This window comes from Passer montanus, unplaced genomic scaffold (assembly GCF_014805655.1).
Source record: "Passer montanus isolate IOZ18808 unplaced genomic scaffold, ASM1480565v1 scaffold33, whole genome shotgun sequence".
Lineage (NCBI taxonomy): Eukaryota > Metazoa > Chordata > Aves > Passeriformes > Passeridae > Passer > Passer montanus.
Genome location: NW_024368041.1, coordinates 1125465 through 1142817, shown reverse-complemented (window position 1 = coordinate 1142817; position 17353 = coordinate 1125465). Strand labels below are relative to the sequence as shown.

At 34.4% G+C, this 17353-nt stretch overlaps 1 protein-coding gene across 1 annotated transcript in view; it reads left to right on the top strand.

The window, feature by feature from the left end:
• The window catches only part of CSMD3 (CUB and Sushi multiple domains 3), a 593341-nt gene that overhangs the window by 178210 nt on the left and 397778 nt on the right, over nucleotides 1–17353 (top strand). The window contains exon 5 of the mRNA XM_039715519.1: nucleotides 9099–9306. Within this exon, the coding sequence (XP_039571453.1) occupies nucleotides 9099–9306 (208 nt within the window). The remainder of the gene's footprint in view (nucleotides 1–9098; nucleotides 9307–17353) is intronic.

Sequence of the window (17353 nt, the reverse complement as noted above, 5' to 3'; positions counted from 1 at the left end):
ACAGAAATCTTGACTCTGGAATCTTGGAAATATTTTGCCATCATTAGGGTATTTTGGATGCAGTAAAACACAAATTCTTGTAGAAATGTAACTTTACAGAAGTAAAGAGATCACAAATATGCCACAGAAATTGTGTTTCTTATTTTGCACAGTGCTGAGTAAGAATACAGCCTGTTGTTTAGAGGTTTTACAAAAATGATCATATGGAATTGAACATTTTAGGAAGACATTTTGATGAACATTTTCTTCGGTTCATAAAAGTAAATTATTTTAAGCTCCTTGCTCCTTGTAATCCAGTTGCCATTATGCCAGAAGGTTCAAAGGACTAGACAATGATAGTTATGATAGCCTCTTATGCCTCTAAAGCCCTATACTGAATGTAGAACAGAAAGTTAGTATGAAATCTTGCATGATGGTTTAGACACTGAAGTGGTCTCATTCCAACATTTTTAAAGCTAAGATAAAAATAACTGAAGATGTATGCATTGAAATCCATTCTCCTTTGAATGGTGCAAAACTTAAAACAATGCACCTGTTCTGAGGGAAAAAAAAAATACAACTTTTAATCAGGTTAAGAGAGTTGAAAATAAAACAAAGGAATTATTCTTTTCCCCCCTGGTCTTGCTCTAGGTGTTCTACTAGATTAAGTGCAGGAAAAATTAAAAAATATTAAGTGAATTAAAAAATATTAAGTGAAAAAAAAATTAAAAAATATTAAGTGAATTCAAACAAGTTCTTCACTGTTTTAGTTTTTCAATTTGTTATTTCTCTATCTCGAAGCTATCATAGGAGAACTATATTGAATTATAGAACTTATTTGTGGACCTGTGGGATTCACATTCTCTGAACCTGAGAGAAGCAGTCAGAGAAGCAGAGAAGAGAATGATCAAAACAACTCATTTGCTGCTCCTGTGTTTGTGCACAAGTGGAATGCATTATGGAAGATTGTTTACCTGAAAGGATTTAGTAATTGGATTCTGGTCTGAGTGTTTTGTTTTCTTGACCAATCTCTGTAAACTGTGTCCTGATGGTCGGTCAGGAGACAGTCATGAGATTTTGTTCAGTTGAGTTCTTGTTCAGTTTCAGTTTAGACGTAGTGTAATATAGTGTAATATAGTATAATAAGGTAATTAATTAGCCTTCTGATATCATGGAGTCCTGCTTATCATTCTTACTGTCAATGAGGGCTCATCTGCTTTTGCAATAAGGACCACATCAAATCTAACAGACCTCTCAAGTCTGACTTTAAAGGCAGTTATATTTTCTCTGGGTCTTATGCAGCTCTTAAACGTTTTAACATTTCCAAGGCTGTAAGTTCCACAGCCTCTCCAGGCAAACATAAGCTCCCAGGACATAACCTGCATCACCATGGTCTTATCACCATGGTCTTCTTCATGAGCTACAGGGGAACTTCTGCACCTGTAGCCTATAATACCTTCTTCTTCTTCACTGGACTTGGTGTCTTCAGGTTTGCATCTCTCATTTTTCTTACACCTCCCTCTCTTCCGCTCTCTCTCTCCCTCTCTTGGTGGCTTTCACATCCTGCCTGCTACACTCTTCTCCTGACAAGGTCCTTCAACTGTCTGTCAGATGACACTGGGTTCTCTGGTTAGGATTCAGCCTTCTTCCTGGCCCTACCACCACAAGATTTTCACAGAACAGAAACAAACTTCTTTTATATAGTAAAACATCAGCTGATAAATAAAACAAATGCCACTTCAAATACTTAATTACTCATTTGGAGTGAGTGGATGTGTGGTGCTTTGTTGCCAGCAGGGTTAAAATACAACATTGCCATTATTTTATACATTTCCATAAATATTTGTTTTTAAATTACAATACTTTAATTATATTTTTTGTGGTTCAGAGGCAAAACTGCAAAACCAGGTGTAAAAATCAGCCACTGCCAAGATCATACTTTGATGCAGTTTCAAGAAATAAAAAAAACCCAACAAAATCCACGAGATTTCTAGTTCTAAAATCTCAAGTATTATGTTATTTATTATCTTTCACATTTTTCATGCTTGGTTGAAAGACATGACAAATTTTAAAGACAAAATGACATTTATAAATCGTAGTAAAAACCGTTCTTCCTTGTAGATATTAAAAATAATATGAAAAAATAGTTGAATTTCATGTTGATGAATTGATGTATTTACTCCTAGGTATTTTTTTTCCTTTTCTTTGTTGAAGCAATCAATTAAAGTAATTTCTGCTTTCCTCTGTATTCTATTTTTAATGAATTTATTCTTATGCCTTCTGCCCTTCAGCAACTCACACAGTAAACATCAGGGTTGAGAACCATGAAATCTAAATGAGTATCTTAACACTGCAGAGCTTCTAAGCTTTACTGTTTCACAAAACAGTTGGAGGAAACAGTTTGTTCATCAAGAAATCTTTACATATTTTTGTGTTGTGCTTATATTCATACAAGGCCTGTCCAAATATTTTAATTAAAATTATCTTGGTTTGTAAGCATTAAAAGCATTAATCCTTTCCCAAAGTTCATTTTTGTATGAGAAAAACCTGTAAAAATTTTTTTTTTTTTTGGAAGACAGCAGTAAAAGCATGGTTAACTGTTATACAGATGCCTTGTTTTTGTTAAAAATATCTTGTGAGTTAATCCATCAATTTCAAGTCCTGGCCTACTTAAACAGAAAATTAAAAAAAAAATCTAGGTACATTTTCAACCAAATGTATAGGGAAGAGTTCAGGACGCTGCGTTCTTTGCATTTTTTTTTGTTTTGTTTTGGGGTTGTTTGTTTTGGTTTGTTTTTTGTTTGTTTGTGTTTTGTTTTGTTTTTGTAAAAAACACAAACTATTGGCTTTATGTGCCAAGACTGTACTTGTTTTTAAATGTTTTCTTCCTTCTTTATAGAATAAACAACAAAAAATGACACCTCTGTGCACCATTTACTACAAAACAGTTACTTTTCTTAGCAGTGCAGAAGAGTCCAGCTCGCCTAAATCACATCCATAACACGACATTCCCTTGGAGAATAAAAGGGACAACTCTGAGGATATCACTGAACTTTAATTTACTGCCAAGTAACATAAACATTTAGTTACTGATTCAGAATTTAAAAAGACAAGATGTTAGAGCACTTAGAGAACAGATTTCCTCTGCTTTCACCTGGGCTCCATCTGTCCCTTCCCCTCCTCTGCCCGCATCTCACCTCCCTCCAGCCATCGACCGGGGGTGAAGGGACAGTGCCCACACCTCCCCTTTGTCCCTCATCCTTCGCTGTGTCCTCACCGAATCGTGTCCTCCCCTGCTGCCCTTGGTGCCTGCCCAGCCCCCCTGTGCCTCCCGTGCCACCTTTGGTGCCCTTGGTGACCCGCTCTGCCTCCCCTGCTGTCTTTCGTGCCTGCCCGGACCCCCTGTGCATCCCCCACTGCCCTTGGTGCCCTTGGTGCCCCAGTGTGCCTTCCCTGCTGCCCTTGGTGCCCAGCTGTGCCTCCCTTGCCACCCTTGGTGCCCTTGGTGACCCGCTGTGCCTCCCCTGCCGCCCCTGGTGCCGCTGCCCTTAGCCTGGCCAGGCCGCGGCGCCGATGGGGGTCACCCCGCGTTCCCCAATCCTGGCCTCCAGGCAGGCCCAGGCTGTGTGGGTATTGTAGTGTTTTCCTCTGGCATGGATAGTTTTTGTGGTGCTATCTCAGTGGTGGTGAGAAGGCAATTTATTCCGTTTAACCTATGTTCAAAGCACCACTTAAACTCCTCATCTCTTTCGCTACAGATGCGTTATTTGAAATTTTTTTTTATTTTTATCTTTTGCTGGCTGTCAAATCTGTATAAATTTTACTGGTATACAGCACAAAAGTGCAAGGTGAGAGATCTGAGGATGTGAATCATGTCAATTTATAGTCATCACTGGGTTTATTTGGAATTTAAAATTTGTGAGTTTTACAAATCAATACAGAAAATAAGACTTCCATTTGTCCTCAAAAACTGTGTTATGTCCCTCTACTCAAAAGCTGGATGAACTTTACACAAATCAAAGAGGAAAAATCTTCTGCAAAGCTATCCTGAAAGATTTTCAGTTGATGGAGGTTTTGCAATCTTTATATTTCAATTTCTGAAATCTGTTAGGTTATTCTTTGCCCATAAATTATGAGGAAAGGCTGAATTATTTTCATTACTATAGATTTATAGAAAAAGTCAACATATAAATGTTTCTCAGATATTATATATTTATATATCTATCCTGCATTATATTTTGGAGTTTCTAGAATATTATATACAGTAAATATTATATACATTATACTACAGACACTGATCTCTATACTGTACAGATCCATTCTTTTAATCTCTGACTCTAAACATTACATTATTGAGACTAAATTGAAGAGCTAGTTTTTATTTAGCAGAGCAAGATCTTGCTAACCTAATGAGAAGGTCTTTGGCCCAGGCCCACTGGGTTTTTGTGGTTGATTACCAAAGCTTGAAGGTTTATTGAGGAGCAGAGGGTCAGACAGAGTACACACAGAACAGACTGATGAGAGATTTTCTTGCACTCTTTTTGATGAAGTGGGGTGACCAGAAACAGCTCTCAAGTGTCTGTATGCAAACAAATGTGGCATGGGAAGCCCAAGAGTTGCGATTTTACATGCAATCAGAGATCAATGACATTATTAAAATCACAGAGCCACAGCAAAACAGTTGGCACTGCTGGAGTTCTGCGATAGACATATACAGACTCTCCAAGAAAAGTGGGCAGGAAACAAAAGCAGTAGGTGTTATTTGTGCAAAGGAGGAAGCAGAGGGAACTGCATTGTCTATAGAGCTTTCTAAAGATATTTTTGTGCCTATGTGATCTACTACTGTGCTTATTAGTGAGTTCCATAATCAGACTATAATACTACAGACTTTAAAACTGAGTTTAACTTTTTAAGGTGCTTCTCACTTTAACCTGCATAGTTTCTATTCTGCTGATTGTAGCACAGCCAATGAAGAAACAGAATAAGAAACTAAATCAAAGCTGGGGTTTTTTTGAAGGCAGTATAGGATGTGCGGAAAATGTAATTGTTTAGTTTACTATAAATATCTAGATAGATAAGATTATGTGATACATTGTGTACCAGATTAAAGCTTGACCTACCATGCAATCATTGAATTCTTAATGAAATCCACAAATTTGCACGTCGTATAAATCACTGATGACACTGCCTGTCTTTGATCATCCATTTTACTGAAATTTATAGTTCAATATTTATGTAATATTATTGTGAATATCACTGAACGCTACAAGAATAAGCAGAAAATTAAATAAGACATAACTAGAGAAATATATTTTCAAAAATATTTATGAAAAATTAACAATGAGCAACAAATCAGGAAGAAAAAAAAATTTTACAAAATGAGATTTCACTGGAGATTATTTGAGCTTGTACACATTTCACTTTTTTTTTCTTTTTTTTTTCTTCTTTTTAATGGACATTTAATGATAAGATTGTAAAAGGAAAAAAGAGAGATAAAAAAACCTGCCGGTATCTATAAACATAAATAGAAACAATCTATGCCCACAAAAAGAAAAACAGAAACCAAACCCCCAAAACATTACTTTCATAATCATCACTCATCATGATATCAGTGATACTCCCTCTGCACAAGAGCCCTTATGCATATTCAAACAGAGATCTTAATTTGAATTCATAATACCTTGAAAAGCTTTTTAATGCCAAGGCCCCTCTTGCATATCACATTGAAAAATCTTCCCTTTTCAGCATATGGTTACGATCAGAAAAAATATGTTAGGAAAAATGACATCTTGGCAGTAAGTGTAGGTTTTGCATTTATGCCTTCATATCACATTTCCAAGATTGTAATTGGATAAAATTTCTCAGTACATGTCCAATGCAATTTAATTTGAATGTATGGAATATGAATTTTAAAAGTAGATTTTGAAATAAAAAACCAAACAGTGTTAGCTATGTATTTGTGATTGAACAATGTCAGACTCTATCAAGTCTTAACTGAAGTGTTGTCTTCTTACAATTTCTGTGAATGTTTTTCTTCATATTTGGTAACTGGAAATTAAAAGGATAGGGATGCACACAATTTTTTCAAGGTATTTATGTGCTTTACTGGCGTTTAGCTACTACATTTTGACTGTAGTGATCGTAGGGTGTATTGGATATGGAAGCATGCAGCACATACACATACAACATAACTACATCTTCAAATCCTCTTGATAACCAACAGATAAATACATTCTCATTAGCTACTACCTTCCATCCTTTCACAGACAGGTATTGTGTTCCCATTTCATGGACTTCATCCTCCCCTCCAGATGTTCAAAAATAGGCCATGATTTGGGATCCATTCATCAGGGTGGGTGCCTGTGACAGGAGAAGCAGCACACTTGATGATTGGGCACCAATACCAGATCTAGGTCACTGCCACGCTGTCCTTGCTCCACACAAAATTCACTCTTCATTGGTTCATGTTATTCCTGCTGTTTTGTTCCTTGCCACATAGAACTTGCACAGATTATTTTTTCCCCAAGATTAAATGTCCCCGAGGCACATACTGGGTTTCCCCTTCCTGCTGCTTTAGCCACCAAGTATACTGTGGTAGTTAAGCAAAGACAATCCCATGAAAGGGCTTGTCTTTTCCCATGGAAAAAGGGGGCTAGGCACTTAAGTATCTTTTGAGGACTCCTACCTTGGTAGTTTCTTAGAGGTAATTCAGAAACTTACAGAAATGCAGGGAAAGAGATTATAGTGGGTCTGTAGCAAAATCACAGCAAAGCTTATCTTTCCTTTTTTCCTTGTTCACATCTCCTTACTGGGCATGTTGCACATTGATGAAGATCAGCCACTGTTACTCTTCCTAAATGTTCCCACACAGTTATTCTTTTATTTGCAACATTTCATAGCTGACATCTAAGAAATTATGCTGCTTCAATTGTGATAGAAATAGGGGTGCTAAAAGGAGGTTGCACAGAATACAATTACTACATTTTCTTTTATTTGTCAGGGTCTTGTGCACTATCAAGTTAGTGATAGAAATCCTGTCAACAGTGTTTGTCAATTTACTTGAAGATCAAATCTTTTTTTACACTGTTTTCACAACTTAAGGCAGCAAACATTTGCATGGGCATAATGCTTTTCAGTCTTCTCACAGATGGGAGCTTTTACCTGTGAGGATCTGATTGCAAGACTTGAACGAAGCAAATTATATTGTAGGTTGAGGAAAATAAAATCACAGTACAGTAATTCTGTTATTTATTGTTTTAATGCTTGCAATACACTAATATGAGAGTGCTTTTGGTTATATATGCAACACTTAAATGTAGATGATATTAATTGTATGTGTAGCAAATTTGCTGCATGAATCAGAATAAAAACCATGATGATTTGTATGGGCCATTTTGCTAATGGTAGCAAAATCACACTTTGGAAAAATTCTTAAACAGCTGTGGCTCAGAATAAACGTCACACTCATTGACATTGTTTATATTTTTAAACAGTGCCACACTCATTTTTTAGTTTTGGTATACTATAGCAACATTGTTAGTAAACAGTTTGTTATATTACTTGGAACTAAAATATCCTTCTCTATAATTCATTTGTGAACAGCAGAACATTAATTCTGCAATATAGTAGGAAAGTTTGCTACTGTAAACTAGCAATTTAAAATTTCAATTCTGAATGTCTGTAATACAGAAAAACATTATATTCTTATTTATGTATATATATTTATTATTCTCAGTTTTATTATATTGAGTGGATTCAAAGTGCTTTGCCTAATTATTAAGAATAAATTTAAGATATGCTTTTACTTTGTGGGGGTTTTTTGTGGTTTGTTTTTGTTGTTTGTTTGTTTGTTTTTTGTTTGTTTGTGGTTTTTTTGTTGTTTGTTTTTTCTTTTTAACCTGGCCATGGCATAATTTAGCAGAATTTTCAAAAGACAAAACCTGGCATTTTAAATTCGTAAACTGCTGGAAGAAAGAGTCATTATTTTTTTTTCTTTATGTTTGAAGTGAGCCATTATATGTGTCAGAATTCTTTAAATTTTTTGTTCTGTGATCCTATAATCCTTAAAGTTTGGTTTTTTATTCCAAATCCTTATAATTCAATTTACATCAGTATTGACTGGATTTTCAGACTGTGGGGCCAGTTTTATTCATACTAGCACTCTAATTGAGCAGAAACAATGCTTCAAACATTTAGGTAATACACTAAATAAGTAATGCAATATGGTGTTTCCATTTATGTTATTTGAAAGATATTTCCATTTTTGAGAGAAAAAAGCACTAAATTTACAATTAATTTTCTTAGCTCACAGAAATAATTTTAACATAAGATCATCAAAAGTAATTTTTCAGTTATTAGGCATATATATACTATTAATAAATAAGATACAGAACATCAATAATTTGAGAATTGTTTCATCATAGAATAGTTTCACAGGTCACAGTTTCATATGGCATGAAAAATGTATTCCTATGATAAAACTGTAAATTTTTGAGCTATTAAAACTTATTACACTGATGTAAACATCTTAATTGTGAAAGCATCTTGCATCTGACATTAAGAAATCACTCATGAATGGCTTTGCTTTGAAAATGGATCAGCTGTTTAAAAATGAGAAAATGGTTTCTCAAGAATAAACCTAATGACTAGATACTCACTAAAACAAAATATGGCAGTACAGTTATTATATAATGGGTGAGGTTCTCATGCTTCTTTTCTCAGTATAATGTGACTGCTGCACTTCACGTGTCAGGCTGTTTATGATAGGGAATAAATTTGAATTGATTCATGAAAAGATTTTTAGTTAAAGCAAAAGAAGAAATGGTGACATTTTTGCATGGTACTGTAAATTGACTGGAACAATGCTAATCAAGATTTATAATTATTAATAAACTGTAGATTGTAAAAATATGTGCTTGCACAAGTATAATCATCCTTAAGTAATTGGTAACTTGATGCAATTACTTTTTTAACACCTTACTTTTGGAGCAGCATTCCAAGTCAAACATGTTAAAAAGTTTTAAGCAGATGTTCACCTAAACAGTAATGATTTTTTATTCTAGCAAGAAAGTATACATTTTTAAGGAATTATTTTAATTTTTTTTTAATATATTTTACAGCTGAAGATGCTTGTGGAGGAACTATGAGAGGATCGAGTGGAATCATCTCGAGCCCCAACTTTCCTAATGAATATCATAATAATGCAGATTGCACATGGACAATTGTGGCAGAGCCTGGTGATACTATCTCACTCATATTTACAGATTTCCAAATGGAAGAAAAATATGATTATTTGGAAATAGAAGGTTCTGAACCACCTACAATAGGGTAAGTCAAATATTGCAATTTTAATGTCCTAAAAAGATAATGAAATGTGAAAATACAACTTTTTGTTACTTTTCCTTTTGTGAATATGTTGTTTTGCTAAAAAAAATCCCTTCACAGTAGTAATTGTGATCATGGCATAAGTGCTGATATTCCAATTGCAGCTGTACAGTGGTTTTTAAATATATTCTGAAGATGTAGTATCAGGATAAAGGGTACCGTAGACTCATTTACCTCGTTGTCTCTGTGTCTAACCATTTAACCATTATTACAGTAAAAATGCATATATTTAGAAACTGAATGGAATGGACTGTTGTACTGGTAAGGATTGGTGAAGCCTTCAGACAGATACATAAAGTCAGAAAGTGAATGGTGTGGAGGCTTTCAGCACAGAGCTAGGGGGCATTAGGGGTTTCTGTACAGACAACTGTATGCATGGTTTCTAAATAATGTGGGTGTGGTTGGTGATACACTTACCAAGAAATATCCATCCTGATCTATGAGATCAAACACCCTTTGCTGAGTAGTCACAGTACTTTTTGGCTCTGGTTTTACTTAAATATAGCACCTTTAAGAAGAGCTTATGACTGGGGGTTTTTTTGTTGACTTAGCAGTAGGAACAATATTTTTGCTTGTCTCACTTCTGCAATTCTTAATCTCAGTGTAGATGTGTTGTGTAGATGTTGCAATACAAGCACAAGAAATAAAATAGTAAATAACCTCTTTCAAGATCAGATTCAGTTAAATAGGAAAAATAAATTTTTTACATTAAATATACATTCTGTGGCTTTCTGGTCTGGTAGTTTTATGGTAACACAGCATCACACTACTCAAGAAACATGTCAATATGACAAATCCTTTTGTTTATTGATTTAAATATGCTGTTGATTCACAGAAAAGGAGTTGTATACAAACCCATAAATCACAGTTATGGTCTCCATTAAAATTGTGATCTCTTAACTGGCTCATAAAGCTTTATGGAGCCTCTGTATGACAGAGGTATGTGAACAACAGGTGATACAAGTGCTTGGCTAGATACATTAAGGTCAGTAGAGTCTTGTTTTCTTCATATCAGTATAAAATCCCTCCAAATGTAACAGGGACCAAATAAAACGACTTTGATTTTATAATAAGGAAAGATCAAAAATTAGATAATTATATTGTTTAAAAGCATCAGACTAGGTTTCTGTGTTGCATATAAGTAATATTTTTATAATATTTTAAAGTAATATTTTTAATACATTGCTCCAGTGTAATAAAAGCCTGAGATTTAGCAAATAGTGTTTTCTAATTTGAGTTAATTTATACTGCCACCTACATAGTTAATTACGTGTATTAGAATATTACTTAATTGCCATTGAATTTTTCAAGCACTTAAACTGAAATCTTTTGAACTAGCTGTCAGCTAAAATAAATTTTAAGTAATAATTTATAATAATTAGTGAGGTAACACCAATGGCATACAGACATTATGAATCACTTGAATAGATAAATGTGCATTAGATTTTTCTTTAATGTGTTTTATTTATTAATTTATGAGCTTCAAACAATGATTTTATGTTTTGTTCTATAAATACGAGACTGTATTCAAATGATATAATGAGATTACTTTATATATGGAAATTCCCATTATGTGTTTACAAAACATGAAAATTTACAATGCTAATTTAATAATTGCTCATGTAGAGAAACAGACTGAAAGCATATTATTTTTTAGCTTGTCATTTATATTCCCTAAATAGAACTGATGTGTTCAATTACAGAAAAGTATCCCCCCATATGTTGGGAAAAACAGCTTTGGAAATCTTAATTAACAGCAATTTGGTAATTAGATTTAGAGTGGTAATACTATATATGCCCTTAGACTACAGTTAATCAGAAACTAAACCCAGGTTCTTTATCTTTCATTCTGGAAAAAAATATTTACCTAATTTTCAAAATAACTAAAAACTTCCTCGTTCATCCGTTCATCTGGATAATGATTATTATAAAATAATGTCTTAGAAAATTTGGTGCTTTATATGACTACTACACCTACTGATTTAAAAAAAAAATCTCAAACTTTTCTTCTGAATGTCTGCTGTGCAAAAAAAGATCTCTACTTTTTATTTCTAACTGAAATAAGAGCTAGATTATGCATCAAGTGGATAGGCTGGTGTAATCCATAAAAAAGACTTGGAATTCTTTACGAAGTGCTAACTTTCTGTAGTTTTGCAGTCAGCTTTTATAATATTTCAGATATGGCAGTCTTTTCTGTCACGAAAATCTTGATAGGCCATTTTCATTTAAATGGCATTAAAAAGTTATGTAGATGCCCTACAGGGTTCTTGTTGTCATGTGGCTTATTCTAACATTTGCCAGCTTGAGTTGAATTATAGCATTTCTTAAATTTTGGAAGTGAAACTGAGGGAAAATTATTTGTTTGAGGAAATTATTTTCCACCTTTTTTTTCAATAAAACAAAAAACTGAAAGTAAATAAGATCTAGTGAAATGCTCCTTTTTGTCTACCAAAAACCAGGCTGTGTCCAACTCATACACAAGTTGACAGCTGTTCTTCCTCCATATTTAGAGGGCTTGGTTGTTAATTAGCATTTCCTGACTCTTAATCCCATTTTAGTAGTGCTATGAAAGAGCAAAATGATAAACAGAACCTGTAAGAAATATTAGTTAAGAATATACTAACTAGTGGTAATTAAAGTGAGGGTGAGCAGGCAGATAATATCTGTTATGGAAAAGGGTATTTTCTGGGGTTGTGGTTTCTTTTTGTGTGGAAAATGCAGTTATCCATGTTAGATGGTATATGGTCACTTTTATTGCCAGTTTGGTTGCAATAAAAATTAGCCTTTAGGAGATATTTAAAAATTAAGTGTACTGTCATGACAATTAATCTTCAACAGACACATGCATTAATAAAACAGATTCTCAATCAGATCTTTTTAACACAGTGGTTACTTTATTTATCCAGTGCATGAACAATTTAGATTTATTTTCAGTTAATGTACTTGATTAAATAATGCTCATATCAAAGGCTACAGAGGGAAATGTTTACCTGACATAAATGTGGCAGCACAGGGATGAAAATCACGCCTCAATAGTACAAGTACCAATTAAAGTAATAATATATTGAAGGAAAAAAAGCAAAACAGACAAGACAAGAAGAAGTAGTTCTCGTAATAAGAGATTAAAATAGGAGGAAAAAAAACCCACCTAAAGCCCAGCTTTTATTTTCTTGAAAAATAATTTCAAATTAGAAAGTAACAAGTATAACAATCTCTTTTTTAGCAATGAAGACTGTTGACATTGTATTAGATAATTATTACTGTTTTTTCACTAATACAAAATTTTTAAATCTGTGTTTAATGCTCAGAGGAAGGACTCAAGAAGGTTTATGAGTAATATGATTTTAATAAGTATGCTAAAAGCCCCAGATGAAAAAGTTTGTAATATGATAATGGTTGAATTTAAATTAAAATAATTGTAGCAAAATTGATACTGCTTATCATATGAAAAATTATTTCAGAAGAATGTTGTGGTTGTAGCCAAATAGGTAGAAAATTTTATTCAATTAATAGAGCAAGCAAAGTATAGTCATAAAAACCTCCTGTAATTATCAGTGTTTGTTTACTGATAGTGGATAGAATTAATTTTTACTGGATTTAATTGCAAAACCAAAACAAAACAAACCGACAAACAAAAAACACACATAAAAAACCAAACAAAAGAAAACCCAAAAAAACAATAAAAAAGTCACTGCAAAAATTAGCAAAGTTTTGGGGTGCCTAAATCCTTTTCTTCTTCTAAAACAGGGAACAGAAGGTAACAGAGATAAAGCTTAACTGTGGAACAGGGAGGGCAGAAAATCAGGAATAGGAGGAATGCTAAAAATATTATCTGGCTTGAGCCTTTGATAATCTGCCCATTGTGTGTTATCAATTTTATCTTTTTCTGTAGGACTGAGAACAAAAATGAAGTTCTTTGCTTTCTTGGAAACAAAAGCTTTCCATAGAAACCAAATATTTCTGTCCTTTACTGTTTTCTTCTGTGATTGAATTGTTTGCTTGGTGATTCAGCATTTCAACTGTGGCATTTCCATGAGGTCATTTGGAAACCTCCAAGAAGCACAATGCATTCTGTAATGTGTAGGGTTCAGGCACAATGAGTGTTTAGGAGGGGAATTTGTCACAGTGACTGTGTAGGTTAATGACGTGTTTTTCATTGTTCTACTGTGTGGTTCTATCTGGACAGGACCATCATCTGAAAAGGACTTTGAAACTGCCTTTACATCTGGTACTCTCAAATTCTTACTGAAACATGAGAAAGATTTGAATATAAGAGGAATAAGATATGAAATCATATGTTTAAGAGTAGAGGCGGAGGCTTTTCTTGTGTTATTTTCTACTATTTGTTCTCGTGTGTTTCTGAAGAAATAGAAGGCCCTTCCATAGTGAGTACCCTGTTTTGTTGGGGTTTTCTGCATTAATTTCTTAGGTTTCTGTTCAAAGTGCAGTGACAAACGTGCCTCAAACTTTGCAGGCAGAATAGACACATATAAACATGAGTTACATGATGAAAATCTGTCACTTAAGGGTGACAGAAGACCTTTGACCTTGAAGTCTCTGTCTCTTATAAAAGTTACTTTGTGGCATTTCGATTTAGTGCTTAGTAAAAGGAGAATGTGATTCATAGAAATTGTCATATCCATAGAAATAGAAATCAACCAAGGTATAAATCCAGAGTTTAATCCTGGAATTCAGTACGTTATGTATGTGTCCACATAACCGGGTTGTAAGAAAACAAGACAGAATGACAGAACCTTATAAGCAGGATAGTTCTGCATGGAAGGGAGCTCAAGAACTTATTTGTCCAATCTACTGCTGAAAGCAGACTGAGCTTTTAGGTGAGGCAGTTACTCAGGCCTTTATCCAAACATGCAGTATAAACAATCTATGTGGACAACCTTCTTAATTTCCTGACTGTCCTCATGGGATGAAAAGCTTTTGCATTTTTTCCTAATTTAGAAATAATTGTTTTCAGTAAAAATCAAGACACAAGAATTTATCATTACCAATTATCTGTTTGAGGTCCAAACACCTCCTGCATTCTCTTTCTTCCTTATGGATAGACAGTGGTATGACCTTTCTCCTGGGCAGGTTGGCTGATACGACCAATCTTAGCTTATGGGTTGAAGATCTTCCTTCATCAGGCTCAAGTTGTCCCATTCATCTTACAGGGATATGTACATGACCAGAGACATGATTTGTCCTGTCTTCCTCTAGAATACTAAATGCTAAAGCTTATCTGGCACATGTTATTTATAACTACACTGTAGAGTCAAGCCTCAGTGAGAAAGCTATCTGTAAAATTCCAGCATGTACTTGCATCAGACAAGTCAGGTTCAGGCACAGTGGCTTCTTGGCTCACTGTGGTACAAATGAACAATTTACATGGTCATTGTGATGCCGCTTTTGAAAAAAAAACAAACATGTTCCCACTTCTATTTCTGATTCATCCCCTACTTGTTGTTGGCTCAGGCATTTACCCAGTCACAAAGGGAACTGCACCAGGAAGTGATACAAGCTAAAACCAAGCTTTTTTTCCCCCCTGTGTTAGTGAGCAGGAAACACAAGAGTTGAAGACAACAGCGAGGCACATAGGGAGGGGAATATTGTTTCTTCAAGGAATAGAACAACTTTATTATCAAAATAAAGCCTGATCTGCTGCCTTCTCAGGTACTTATATGTTGAATAACATACCTAAGTATGTTATTAACCTTGTATGTTGAATAACTCGTATATTGAATAACAGTACCTAAGCAAAGGTCTACCTTTTTCCCCCTTTTGCAGTAGGTGCAGAAACTTCACAGAGTTATTTTACTTCCTTTATATTTTTGATATGGTATCCTTAATTTAATGCGTTCTTGTGATGGTATCAAATATTTTATTTTGATTAATGTACACAATGTCAGGAAGACAGTATTTGGTTGTTACTGTTGCAAAAGGTGGTTAAAAGCACTTCTTTTGAGGAAACTTCTGAAGCTGCTCCTAATTTCTTACTATGTTTAGGAGGACTGCAAAAGGAAACATTAGTAAGCCTTCTCTGAAGCCGCATGTTTTCATTATTCTGATAGTACTTTTTAATATGTATGAAGTTATTCTCATCTGGAGTCAGATATTCAGCAGTTATGAAATGAGCACTTCTACACTGGATGGGCTTTTTATGTATATTCTTAACAGAGATAGGATTATGTTATTTCACAAAGTCTTTTCAACATTCACAAACAAATTGAAAAACAGTTCTCATGAATCTTTATATGCAAGAACAGTACTCTGGTCTTCTCACATCTCTCTTAGACAAAGACTACTGCTTTTGTGCTTCCATGGGTCACTTTAATCCTCCTTTGATGAAACAGACAGTGCTTCCAGTGTGGCTTATTTGTAACTCTGCTTTGTAGAAACCAGGTAAATAATAGTCTAGATCTGGGTGATTTTGCTAATGAATACTTTAAAAGTGTAACAAAAAGAAAGAAAAGTAGGAAAGAAAATTGGAAGTCTCTTACAACAGATTTGGGGAATAAAACAGAGGCAGGAAGATGGCTTGATGATTTAACAGGGAGCACTTTCAGTGTGCTTACTACAGCGGAATACAACACTTGTTTTGATGTGGTCATTCACTATAGTCTCAGGATGGCAATTGCTGGAGTAGTAAGGGAGACATTGCTCTTGTCTTGACTGAAACATCAGTGACTGAACTCGTAAGTTTTATGCTGTGTGAGCTGTATGGTGGGGGAAAGTATATTAGGATAGCATAAATCTCAAAACAAGGCAGGCAAATACCATCACAACCAACCCAAACCCCAAAGAACAACTAAACTGCAAAATTTCATTCCAGAGTAATTAAAACTTTACATTCTCTTCTTATATGTTCTGAGTCTTTGCCACATTTACCCTATTCGGCAACTAAGTAGCATGTTGTGGGAGAACAGTGATTCCTAAAGAGATAATCCCAAATTGCTCTCATTTCTAGATTCTGAATTAAAATGTTTAGGATGTTTTGTACATTGAATAAACTACATGCATTCATAATTCCATCTTATATGTCTCAGGCTACAATAGCTAAAATTATATTTTGAATACATTAATGAAATCCTTTACATTAATTATTAAATTCTGACAAGATAAAACATTATTTATATGGGCCCTACAGGCTAGTCATAACTTCACAAACTGATGCTTCTTTTTGTGATTGTCCATCTGTTTTGCCTGTAAATATTGCATTAGGATATGTAGGGTGCAAATTCACTTGTAAAATGAAACAGTGACTAAAACAAACAAGCATCTTTTGAATCTGCTAATGCAATTCCATTACATTAAGGATTCACAGAACTAGTGTCAGAACAAATTTTTATAATTACGTGCCATCCAATATGCAGGTGACTAGTGACAATCCACAACTTTCTGGCCATGACCTACAAGTCAGTAAAAAATAAAAATAAACCAGTCATGTACATTTACTCTATGTTTATTTCTTCTGAATACAGTAGGTCATGCAAAATGTGACTCTTAGGGTGGTCAAGCATTGGAATAAGTTGTCCAGGGAGGAACTTAAACACCAAGGTGTTGTTTAAGAGATGCTTGGTCTGGCACTGGGTAATATAATTTAGTGGTTTAGGGATTAGAGTGGTAGTGCCAGGTTGATGGTTGCACTTGATGACCTTAAAAGTCTCCCAACCTTGATAATTCTCTGATTAAGAAATTTCACCTGACATTATCTAATGTTTAATCATAATAAATGATAAGATGTAAACTATACTTTCCATGGCAGCTTTATTTGGTTTCTTTGTGAGGCTTTTTCATAGTCAACTACTTTTCTATCCTCTACTAAAAAGCTTATTAATAAAGATCTATCCTGATTAAGTGAACTCCATTCTTCTTTCTTTGCTAAGTAGACTTTTTGGATATTTCTGTAAGAGTCCATAAGTAAGTTGCTGGCATCTTCACATCTCTCTATCAGCCTTTTCAGTATCCAGACTAGTGTCTTTGAACCTGCAGA